This window comes from Otolemur garnettii, unplaced genomic scaffold (genome assembly GCF_000181295.1).
Source record: "Otolemur garnettii isolate 467f Iridium unplaced genomic scaffold, OtoGar3 scaffold00112, whole genome shotgun sequence".
Lineage (NCBI taxonomy): Eukaryota > Metazoa > Chordata > Mammalia > Primates > Galagidae > Otolemur > Otolemur garnettii.
The window spans coordinates 3,952,525-3,964,877 of record NW_003852507.1 but is presented as its reverse complement, the minus strand read 5'-3'; the positions used below and the strand labels follow the sequence as shown (position 1 = coordinate 3,964,877).

The 12,353-nt window shown below is 48.9% G+C and overlaps 1 protein-coding gene across 3 annotated transcripts in view; it reads right to left on the bottom strand.

Moving 5' to 3' along the window:
- Nucleotides 1–3,206: 3,206 nt before the first annotated feature.
- Nucleotides 3,207–12,353, bottom strand: part of ADAP2 (ArfGAP with dual PH domains 2) — a 21,424-nt gene continuing 12,277 nt past the window's right edge. The window contains exons 7-12 of one of the 3 annotated variants that reach the window (XR_002775089.1): nt 10,211–10,294; nt 7,865–7,927; nt 6,538–6,615; nt 5,575–5,803; nt 4,962–5,111; nt 4,508–4,567 (exon numbers count right to left, since the gene is read on the bottom strand). Coding sequence is in view for 2 of the 3 variants with exons in the window: in XM_003797177.3 (XP_003797225.1) it covers nt 4,533–4,567; nt 5,575–5,803; nt 6,538–6,615; nt 7,865–7,927; nt 10,211–10,294 (489 nt within the window). In the remaining variant the exon portion in view is untranslated. Of the gene's footprint in view, nt 4,568–4,750; nt 5,112–5,574; nt 5,804–6,537; nt 6,616–7,864; nt 7,928–10,210; nt 10,295–12,353 lie in introns of those variants that run through there. The other 2 variants (XM_003797177.3, XM_023517527.1) reach the window with 2 other exon arrangements.

Below are 12,353 nucleotides of genomic sequence, written 5' to 3'. Positions count from 1 at the left end.
AAAAAAAAAAAAAAAGAAATACCTTGTTTATTGAGGTACTCAGAAGAGGCTAGAAAAATTAGAATATTGTTTGTTTCAATACACTTTTGTCAATTTAATATTTTGGGGGGAAGGCATTTTTGTCTTATATACTTGAAATATATTTTCTTCAAAAGTCGAGGCTATAGATTGAACTCGTTTGCAGGTAATTTTATATTTGCCATATAAGCAACCTAATGGGTAAAGCAGGTTCTCATCATAAACCAGCCAAATCAACTCACTTTCTATCAGAGTCTGACGTCTTTCAATTCAAGCAGCATTGTGTTAATATACACCCCTGTGACAATGGGTTCTGATGCTGGGTTAGAAGAGAGGGCAAGGTCCTTGAATGGGTGTGCTTGGTGAAATAGGCACGACTCCATTAACACGTTCTACCAGGGGTGGGTGTTCTCTTTACTCTGCTCTGCCTAGATCCCTTCAGGGACAAGGCATTTTTTTTCTGTCATGGGATGGAAGAGGTCATTAAACTTCTATCACCCTTACTTTCAATTCACTTTTTAATAGATTAATTTCAACATCTTAACATAAAACAAGACAGTCTATTTCTTTCCCTTTTTTTCTTTCTTCTTCTTTTTATATATATATCCATTATTTTTTTCTTTTTGAGACAGAGTCTCACTTTGTCTCCCTGGGTAGAGTGCCATGGTGAACAGTAACCTCAAACTCTTGTCTCCCTGGATAGAGTGCCATAGCTCACAGTAACCTCAAACTCTGGAGCTTAAGTGATCCTCTTGACTCAGACTCCCAAGTAGCTGGGACTACAGGCACCTGCCACAATGCCTGGCTATTTTTTTGAGACAGGGTCTCACTCTTGCTCAGGCTGGTCTTGAACCCATGAGCGCAGGGCGATCCACCTGCCTTGACCTCCCAAGTGCTCGGATTATAGGCATGAGCCGCCATGCCTGTCCTTTTTTTTTTCTTTTTTGAGATAGAGTTTCACCCTGTCACCCTGGGTAGAGTGTCATGGCATCATCATAGCTCACAGCAACCTCAAACTCTTGAGCTCGAGCGACCCTTTTGCCTCAGCACCCTAAGAAACTATGAATATAGGTGCCTGCCATGACGCCTGGCTAGGTTTTCTATTTTTAGTAGAGATGGGGTCTTGCTTTTGTTCAGGCTGGTCTCAAACTCCTGAGCCCAATCCACGTGCTTCAGTCTCCCAGAGTGCTGGGATTACAGGCATGAGCCACTGTGACTGGCCAAAACACTATTTCTAATGACAAACTTTGTCAGCACCAAAAATTTGTGTACAACAAAGCCATGAACCTTGACCTCAATGCCTTGATTAAAGAATGCTTTGCTGGCCAGCTTCGCTTTGTTACTGCCTGCTTACTTCTCTTTCTGCCTCTCTATACTATACTATCCTTGAGGTTGGGACTATGCCTTTATTAATTTCCTTGTCTCCAGAATTTAGCAGAGTGTACCCAACAGAGCTCACAGATAGTGAAAAAGGGAGGCAAGTAAACTGACCCGTGATACTACGTACATAACCCAGCCAGTGCTGAAACAGATATTTTCAAGGTGCTTTAGGAGCCGGAGGAAAGGAGGACTCATCTTCGGCATGAACAGTCAGGAAGCTTTGGGAAGGAGATGCTTATCCTCTGATTGGAGGACCCAAAGGAAGGTCTCATAAAATGCAGAGAATCTCTTAAAGACCCTCCCAACTCTCTGAGTTTCCACCTCAATGAAGAGGGAAGACTGAGGGTATTTCTGGATGTCACTTGGAGGGAGAGGAAAGGAATGGCACATCACAGAGCGGGGGCTTTCGTGATCTGTTTCTCTAACATTTCAGCCATTTGAGATTCCTTTCAGTCCTGCCTTCCTATCTATCCTGGCATCTTTGAAGATTTTCTTGCCTCAGCTTTGAGTGTTTTCTTTTCCCTCTTCCCTTTGACTAACTCGCAAACAGAGAAGGTTTCACTATTTAGAGAGGAAGGAGGCTTCCCTCTCCCCCTCAATTAGGGTGAACCTCACTGCCACACCCTCCCCAGCCGCCTGCTCTTCCTCTTTCTGAACGCTCACCTCATTGCACTGCCCTTCTGAAGGGCTTCCTCCCCTGCAGTCTGTGATCGATGACAGCAGGACCACGTCATTGTCAGCTCTGTTCCTGCTTATTCACAGGGCTTGGCGCAGAACCTGGCACATGGGAGGTGACAGAAATACTTGTAAATTGGTTCAGCGCCCGTAGCACAGTGGTTACAGCGCCGCCAGCCACATACACCAAGGGTTTGAACCCGGCCTGGGCCAGCTAAAATGGCTACAATGACAACTGCAACAAAAAATGGCGATGCATTGTGGTGGCTTCCTGTAGTCCCAGCTACTTGGGAGGCTGAGGCAAGAGGATCTCTTGAGCCCAGGAGTTTGAGGTTGCTGTGAGCTGTGACACCATAGCACTCCACCGAGGGCAACATAGTGAAAGTCCGTCTCAAAAAAAAAGAAAAGAAAAGAAAGAAAGAAAGAAATACTTGTAACTTACTTTGAATCTCAAGAACTAGTGCAACTTCCTCATTTTGAAGGAAAAAACCAAGGCAGAGATGGGGAAGTGCATTCTCCAGTTGCCTCAAGTTAGTGGCAGGGCCACTCCAAGAGACCACAGGGCTGGATTACTCTCTGCCCTCGGGTCCAACGAAGCTGTGTCTCCTCAGCCTGCTTCCTTCCTTCCAGAGCGCTGTGATGATCAGCGTGAGCATCCATTCTTTATATAATATAGGCTTTTATTTCATCTAAAACGTGTGCAGTGATGGCAGTCTCCCAGGACCTTTTTTTCCCTTTGAGACAGAGTCTCACTTTGACACCCTCAGTAGAGTGCTGTGGCATCCCAGTTCACAGCAACCTCAGACTTCTGGGCTTAAGTGATCCTCTTGCCTCAGCCTCCCAAGTAGCTGGGACTACAGGCACCCTCCACAATGCCCGGCTATTTTGTTGTTGTTGTTGTTGTTGTTGCAGTTGTCATTGTTGTTTTAGCTGGCCTGGGCCAAGTTCAAACCCGACAGCCTTGGTGTACATGGCCGCGCCCTACCCACTGAGCTACGGGAGTGCTGTGACAGTATCCTAGCTCACTGCAGTCTCCAACTCCCAATGCAAATGGTCCTCCTGCCTCAGCCTCCTGACAGGAACATTTCTGACTCACACAGAAATACCACTACTGCTTTCGAAGAGTGAAATTTGATGTTTATTTCCCCCCTACTTGTTAATTTGAAAACTTCTCAAATCTTTATAAAATTTGCATAGATGGGACAATAAACAATCATCTATGATTCATTCAGATTCATCAGCTGCTAACATTTTGCAGTGTTGTGCTCTGTCTATACACACACACACACGTATACATACGTATAGATGTACTCTGTGCAAATGCATGTACACATGAACTTATTTTTTACTGAACTATTTAAGAATCAATTGCAGACATTACATTTTACCCCTAAACACTTTAGCATGTATGTCCTAAGAATAAGAACATTCTCCTATACAAATATAGCATAATTGTCATAATCTTAACAGTCTATTAATATCTTACAATATGTTAACTAATATACATCCATAGTTCTCCAATTATCTCAATTATGTCCTTTATAAGCTATCCTTTTAAAGAAAAAGGTCCAGCACCCAGTCCAGAATTGCATTTGGTTGCCATATTTAGTCTCCTTTAACCTCAAACAGTTCCCAACTATTTTAACTTCCCTGATATTGACTTTTTTTTCTTTGAGACAGAGTCTTAGCCTGTGCTATCAGTTGAGCGCCATGATGTCATAGTTCACAGCAACCTCAAACTCCTGGGCTCAAGCGATCCTCATGCCTCAGCCACCCGACTAGCTGTGACTATGGCATGCACCACCATGCCTGGGTAGTTTTTCTATTTTTAGTAGAGACGGGGGTCTCATTCTTGCTGGGGCTGGTTTTGAACTCCTGAGATTAGGCAATCCATCCTCCTTGGCCTCCCACGGTGCTAGGATTAGGCGCGAGCCATTGCATCCGGCCTGATAGTGACATTTTTTGAAGAGTCCAGTCCAGTTGTTTTGCAGAATGTGGTTTTGTCTGATTGTTTCCTCATGGTTAGATTAATTTTTTTGTTGTTGTTAGCAAGATGCCACTTGCACGCTACTGTGGGTGCCTTTTCATTGCAATGCCTCCTTTTCAGATGTGAGAAAGCTCTGGCCTTGTTGTTGTTGTGTCCTTTTATTTAATGTTTACTCTGCATGCACGCCATACCTCCAGAGTTCTGGGCCTTAAGGACATTTCAAGCCTGGACATATATGGGGAGAAAGTATAAGTGTTCACCTGTGTCCCAGATCCCCAGATCCTTAGGGACAGGCAGTGGGGCAGACCCAAGGAGCTGACAGTTGAAGCTACAGCTTCAGTCTTGGTAGAGTTCACTGCCAGGAATGGCTGCTGGCTGTGAGACACAAGCTGGGCAACTAGGGCTGAGGTGAGGACTTCTTCCCACCAGGTGCTCCAAGTGGTCAGTGGCCAGCCAGTTCCTCAGCAATGGGTCACCTGCTGCTGCGGCCACTCTCTGCTGATGCGGCTGCAAGGGAAACAATAAGAGGGCTGAGGGGGGTGGCCACACCAGTGTAGCCCTCCAGGAAGGAAGAGACAGCAAGTGGACAGGGATAGAAAGACAGAGGGAGCCCGAATAAAAACCAGAATGAAAAAGTAAGAGACAGAGGGGACACACTTACCAGAGAAGGAAAGAAAATCAGATAGAAAAACACACAGAGATGGAGAGAAACCAAGGGAGACTCAGATACGGAGGCCCACAGAGAAAAGGAAACACCGGCTGATAAGCTTCACTAACAATTTACAAGCTTGTTCCTGAGGCTCTTTGGCTTTGGGATTTGGGACAGTGAAGAGTGTCTGTGTTTATACTGGTCAGACTCCAAAGGCACAAGGTTTTCCCCCAAGGGGCTGTGTGGGGTCACCTGCTCAGGCTGTACTTTTCCGAACACAGCACTTCTCCTTTGTTCCCAGAAGCCAGGCCCAGGGCCAGCAGTTAGTTCCCTGCTCCAGCTCCGGTGTCTCTCCTTTGTTCAGAGGGCTTTCAGCAGAGAGGGACACCTACTGTGACACATCTAGGGTGGAGAGGAGAACCAGGAGACAGTGGAGAAGACAGAAGAGAGGATCCAGAGAAAAGACAGCATTAGAAATAGCCTTCCCTCTGGAGTAGGGAGGAATCCAAAATTCCAGAAGCTGCCCAGCGGGTGTGACCTTAGCTAATAATAACAGGCCAGGGTTTTCTCACGAGAAAAGAGATCAGGGAGGAGGAGGAGGGAGGGAGAGAGGCTGCTCAGCCCTTAGACTGAGGGTGATGCACGTAGCATCAAGGGTCCTGCCAGAGCCAACCCCCTCTGCGGAAGGGCTCTGTTAGAGAACAGTAATGGACAGCAATGTGCTTTTCCTTGGCAGGCAGAAAAAAAACGTGGACAGAGCATGGCCAGGGTTCTTTTTTGGCATCACACCTGAACCCAAGTGAAGAAGCCCCTTTCTGCCCTCTGCTCTTGGCCAGAAAAACAACCTCTTGTTCCTGCTTCTTACTGATGAGATTGAGAGGTGTTAAGGGGCGACACAGGACATCCCGCAAACTCTCCAGCCATTCGTGCTGCTCCTTCTCGCTGGGGCAGGTGAAGACAAATCTCCGCTCTGGGGTGACAATGGTGAGGCCAGCTTTCCAGCGATTCCCTCGGATGCCCTTGGGGAGGTCTTCATATACTTCATACCCCTGCTCACTGCTCCCGAGAAAAACCTGGCCCTGCTCAAAAGCATCCTGAAAATAGAGAGTACGTGGTCGTCTGAGGCCGCCCCAAGGGAGAAGGGCCCCTGAATCCCTGACGGCTCCCAAGTTTTATTTGGGGAAAGGGGGTGAGTATTCCTGCCAAGATTTCGGCTAGATGGGACTGAAAATTTGAAAGATTAAGACACCCTAAAATAAGTCACACACATCATCTGTTAAAAAGATACTTAACATTCACAGAGAGTTTATTAAATTAAGCACAAGGAATTTAAGTGCTTTGTATGTAATAACTCATCATGGAAACCTCCGAGAAAGGCATTCTTGTTAAGCCCATTTTTCAGAGGAGGACACTGAGGCACAGAGGATGGCTAAGTAATCTTGCCCAGGGCACACCATTTTGGGTTTGAGATCAAGAGCCCAGGTAGCTGTGTTCTGGAGCCCACACTCCTAAGCCCTGTACTTCATGGGATCCATAGAAGGAACACATCTTATTTAACTACAATTGACAGCATTTTGCATGCTCATAATTCCTGAAGGTGAGAGGTGAGAAAAGCTTCTGAATGGGAAAAGCTTCATGTACAGGTAATGATTTAGAGAGAAGCAAAGGGTAGAGGTCTTCCTCCCTGGTGTCTCTAACACCCTGGGGAGGAAGCCTCCCTGGGGCTCTGGGAGATGTGTTCATTTGTAGTTTCCCCTGGTGTCCCAGACAAGCAACATCACAGCTTCATCTGGGAAGGCCCCGGGGAGAGACCAGGAGTGGCTCTTACCAGTGGGTTCTTATAATAGAGCAGCCTCCGTTCCTGGGAATCCAGGGCAAACCACCTTTTCTTAAAAGGTTCTCTCTGCTGCAAAAGAAGGAACCCCTTACCAGGGATGACAAGGCCAAGGAAGCACATCCTGAGGACAGAGGTCAAGGGCCAGCCCAAGCCAAGCTGAGGAAGCTGGCCAGTCCCACTGGTTCTCCAGCCCAGCCTGCACAGTCAGACACCCTCAAACATCTCCCTGGGGCCCAGGCTCTAAGGCTCTGCCCACCCTCCTGCCCACGGGCTATCTAAGGCTCTGCCCACCCTCTTGCCCACCTCTACCAGCTTCATCCTGCTGCCCCCAGGTGCTGCCTTGGGTTGGAAGAGGTGCTTCCCTCTTTCTCAGGCTGTGGACAAAGAAGTCTTAGAAAAAGGAAGTTGGGGAAATCAGAAGTGGTTGCTCCACAGCAAGGCCGAAAGTGCTGGCCTTGGCCAGATTCTAATCTAAGTCAAGGGGAAAAAAGCCCTGGGAGAAGAACCACAGGAGGGGCTGTGCCCTGGGCTAGCGAAGGAAGGGAACCCAAAAAACCTCAGACTTCTTCTTCAGCTGCCCACAGCTGGCTGCCATGCTGTCCTCTTAACAACTCAGCCCATAAACACATCCAATCTTTTTTTTTTTAAAGCACTGAAATATTGCTGTTTCCAGGGAAATTTTTAAGGGAGCTCCCCCTGCTTTTCCCTTCCTTTTCCTTCCTGGCCTCCTCAATGGACTTTGAACTTTGAGCCCCACCACACCCAGCATCTGCCCCTCTGGACGCTCCATGAGAGAGGAGGCTCCGGGACAGCTTTCCCTTCCTCCATAGATAAGTGGGAATGAGCAGCCACTTGGGAGTGTGTGCCGGGAGGGTATGCACACAGCCCCTGGGTGCATGATTCTCAGACTAGTCACACTGTTCTCAGAATGGTCACCAGCCCTGTGTCCCTTGGACAGACCTCATAGGCCCCAGGCACAGAGCACAAGCGTCCTAGGAAGCCCAGAAGCTGTGGCCCCAGGGAGTCTCTTTTCAGCTCTGCTTTCCCAGGGGCAGAGCCAGTTAGATGGAGGTAGGAGGAGAAAGAAGCTGATGTGGGCAACCCCTAAGGCTGGGGAGAAGCACTTGGGGCTCCCTGTCAGCTAACACCTACTCTCCACATCAGCCCATAAGCACTGTTGTACTCACAAACCCACAGACATGGGCTCACTTCCCTTCCTTCCCATCCCAACCTTACCCCATTCTCTACCTCCCAAGTTCGGCCCTACTGCTGGCTGGGCCAGGGCCAGGTAAGTCCCCCAGGGAGTGGCAGAATGTACCTTTGGGCCAGTCTTTTCCATGAAGCCTTGTTTGAGGTAGTTCCTGGTGAGGAGGGGCACGAGCTGAGAAAAAAGAAACAGATACTGAGCCCCGATGCCAAGCTTGGCTCCACAAAGGGGAAGTTGGGAATGGGGAAGGATATGTGCTATGCGCCCGAGGGTCACCAGGTTATATATGGAAAGTAGAAAGAATGTAATATTAATATTTCAACAAAGCCAGTCAACAGCACTGCAGATGTCTACACAGCTTACTGGCATGGCTGAGTCTTGGTTCTCAGTATGAGGTTCTGGGCAATCCCTCAGATTTAGTAACCCCTGGGTATGGACACAGGCAAGGCTACCAGGAGACCCTCTTGGTGTCAAGGAGCACATTCCAAGGATATAGTTCTCAGCCACTCTGTGAAGTTGCTATTATCAGCCTCATTGTACATCTGAAGAAACCAGTCCTCGGAGAAGAGGTCAGGGTGCACAAAGCACTGGGATTCTGGACACTTGACTGGACTCCTACCACCACTCTATGATACTAAAGTATAAACGCGCCAGAGACTCGGAGCAGGCCCCTGGCCAAGATCCGGTCGCTGGGAGGATACTGACCTGGTCACTGGCAGGGATTCCAACATGGGCTACAAGGAGGTGACAGCAGAATGGGTATACAGAGAGAAGTCTGGACTCAGAGTCAGGAGACCTGGGTTCCAGCTCCAGTTCTGGCCGCTACCAGCAGTGACCTCAGTAAGACTTCTGGACCTGCTTCTCCCATGTAATAAAAAGACTGGACCGTGTGATCCCTAGGTCCCTTCCAGCCTGCCACACTGTGCTCAGAGAAGCTTCCAGGAGCCCTGAAAGAGGGGCACTGTCCCCACAGTGACGGACCAGTACATTGAGGCTCAGAGAGGTGAAGTGACTTGCCCTAGGTAACACATCAGGTTCACCGATTTCGGGGTCCATGTGCCTTTCTTACTGCAGGGCTACAACTCCCCTGGCACCCCTGGGTTCCCAGAATCTGGAGCCCTAAGCCTGAGTCAGGCTGGGGGCTTGCCCAGAACCTCATACCATATACAGACACAGGTGAGAGGAAAGACAGAGGGGACAGGTGGGCCGGGAGGATAGTGGATAAGAGGTCACAATGGTGGATGAAGGAGGCAAGAAAATGTTGAGGACGTTGGCCAAAGACCAATTTCCTCCACACGGGTCAGCAAAGATGGGAAGCCAGCCCAGATTAAGAAGGCTGAGGTCTGCACTTTGCCCTTCCCCCGCCTCCAGTCAGCAGTCTGCACTCTCAGCTGCCTCCCCCCACCCCACCCCAGCACTAACCAGTTCTGGATACTGACTCAGCAGACCGACCTCTAGTCTGACCCGGGCCTTGCTGGGACTGTTCCCAGAGAACTGCCATCTCAATGCATCACCAGCCCAGAGAAGTCCCCCTTCCAGACCCCTGCCTCCTGCAAACCTTGGAGTTAAGACTTATAAAATCCTCTTAGAGGGGAGCCCTAAAGCAAGAACCAGACCATAGCACTTCAGAGCTGGAAGGGGCCCTGAAAATGACCCATACCAGCCACCATCTTACCAACATGGAAACAGATCCTCAGAGAGGTACCATGGCTTACAGAAGTCACAGAGCAGGTTAGTGACAGAGCAGCCATGAGAGGCCAGGCCTTCTGGCTCAAGGCAGCATCCTCTGCACCATGCCATCTCTGGCCCAGCCTGAGAGGTAGATGGGGACCCCAGATGTCTGGGGACAATCAAAGTTTTCAGACTCACCATTACCTTGGCCCCAGAAGGCAGTCTTGGTCCTAGTACAGTTGTAACGGGAAAGGAGGGCCCCGTGGTCTCTCCAGAGATCAGACACCGCAGGGCAAAGGGAGGATGTTAGGAAGGGAAGAGCACCTTTGAATATTCACTTAACTTTCCCTGGACTCAGTTTCCCATCAGTGACAGGAGAATGATCACCCCTGCCTAACCCTGCTGTAAGAGATTACTAAGATAAAAGGGATTACAAGATAAGATGGGCTCAAAAGCACTTTGTAAGCAGATTGTCAGGGATCTTTTGTACATTTTAGTGGAGGAAGGTGTCAGAAAGAGATGCCCAAATGCCGAGCCCCTTGACATGTGTCTAGCAGCCATGCATCCCAAAGGGGAGACTGACTTGTTTTTTGGAGGCCACTGGTTAGCACCAGCCCCCATGTGTGAGGCTGTAATCCCCCAGCCTCCCTAGGAAATCACCTTTGGTTTCTGAGGTGCCCAACCCTCAAGTCTAAGACCTTGCTTTCATGTCTTCAGGGTCAGCAGACAAGGAGAGAAGGAGATGCAGAGATGAGACTCAGAAGCTGGGGATCACAATTAGCTCACCTCCGACTCTGGGATTTCAGGAAAGGCCAGTTTTAGGTATTGCAGGCGGGCTGCACGGAGGGCATTGAACCAGTCCACTATCTCCTGTTGAAAAAAAAAGTAAAGGACAGCTAGTGAGATGGAGCAGGGATGGGAGGCTGAGCCGTGGGGTGTGGCAAGAAGCTAGCTGGGCTGTGGGGCGTGGGGCAGCACTGCCTCCAGCATCTGCACACACCCACTCCATAGCTCCACTGAGGGGAATCAGGAAGGGGGATAACGTGGGAAGCCAGTGACATGGAGAACCCCAGAGCCAGGGGAAAGGGTCGGGGTGAACTGCATGACATTCCGAAATAGCCTAGGAATGAGCTTTTCATTTCTAATGTTTGTATGAACCACCTGGGGATCTTGTTAAAATGCAGGTTCAGATTCAGTAGGATTAGGGAGGAGCCTGAGACTCTGCTTTCCTAACAAGCTCTCAAGCCATACGTTGCTATTGGTCAGTGGAACACACTTTGAGGAGCAAGGGTCTAGAAATCACTATTCTGAGATGTCAAAGGCAGACGGGGAACAGGTGCGCCTGGGATGCTCCTCCAGTGGCAATATCCATGGCCTAGAACAAAGCTGGCTTGGCCTTTTCTGCCGTCTCTCTGCAAGATGGTATTCCTCAGCAGTGTGGGCCCCCATTATCTCCCACCTAGAAATCCACATATCTAGCTGGCCTTGATCTGCTCTCAGCTGACCCTCTCACAGTAGCGAGTGATTTTCTAGTTACAAACCTAATGAAGTCTGGCTTAGAGTCCTCTCCACTACCCTCAGGAAAAAAAAAAAGTCTAAGTTCTTTGGTATGACCTACTTTGTCCTCTGAGCACCCCCAAATTTTTGCAACATCCCCAAAGCCATGCTGTTCCCTCCTCTTGCAACATTGTGTCCCCCACCTCACTCCCACACATACCTTTCACCTAGAACATTTCACTCATCCTGTAAGTCAGTTCGTATGTTGCAATAGATTTTTGGGTGCTTACTTAGCCCAAGCCCTCCTTCTGTGAGAAGTGCCCCACCCATCCTCACCCACCCCCAGCTTGCAGCCCCATTCACCAGCTATCATCCCGCCCCTCCTTGGCCACAACAACTGGACCAGGGCTGGACCATTACAGAAGCTGAACTGGGATTGCCAGATTCTTTCTCCTAGGAATGTGGAATTCGGAGGTCAAAAGACTTGTTCAAACAGTTTCGGTGCTGGACTTGGATGTAATACAGTGATAGGGAAAGTCATTTGAATATGGTTTCAGAGGAATGAAACCATTTCCCTTCCTCTCTTATAGGTCAAACACACAAGCCTAGTAGCCCAGGGTTCTAAGCTCTCTTTGGGTAGAGGCTTGTTAAGAACCTCCTTAGGTCTCAGGCACTAAAGGAAGGGGGCGAGCCCAGAGAAGATGTCCCCAGACCTTCTCTCCTGTCACAGACTGTGTAGTGATCTTGGGGCAATGTTTATTTGGCTCCTGAAGTTTTGCTTCAATCCTTGAGGCAGGTTTTCCTTTGGCCACAGACCCCTTATACCTGCCCACTTCACTTTTAAGTGACCTACCTGGCTCCTGAAGGCATGGATTTGCAGCCCCCAAACGCCGGGCTAACAGAGAGGCTGCAGCCTCAACTGAATGAGAAGAACATCCAGGCTCAGACTGACAAGTAAGAGGGAGCCAGGTATCCCCAAGTGTCAGAGACCTAGGGCATCTCTGCAAAAGTCCCTGTGGCAGTGATTGGCATGAAGGGGCAGTCACCAGTATTCAGACAGTTTAGACACGGGGCAACAGCAGAGAGCCCACCATGGACCAAGAACTAGGGACCCCCTCATGTTTCCCAGACCACACAAGACCTGAGATTCTGGTAAAAATAAGGGAGAGGGTCAAGGAAGATGACTGATATGAGATTTCTTGCTAATTTGGGGAAGGGGGCCCTTGAATTTAGAGAAACAAAGAAGTGTGACACTATTTTATCCCTAGTGTTAGAATAGTTTCTCTCTTTCTCTCTCTCTGAGTTTCTGATTCTAATCTCTCAGGAGTCTCAGTCATAGTTTTTGCCCTTCAAATAAATATATCTGTATTTTCCCCATCTATGGTTCACCTTTCTTTTTTTTTTCTTTGAGACAGAGCCTCAAGCTATCCCC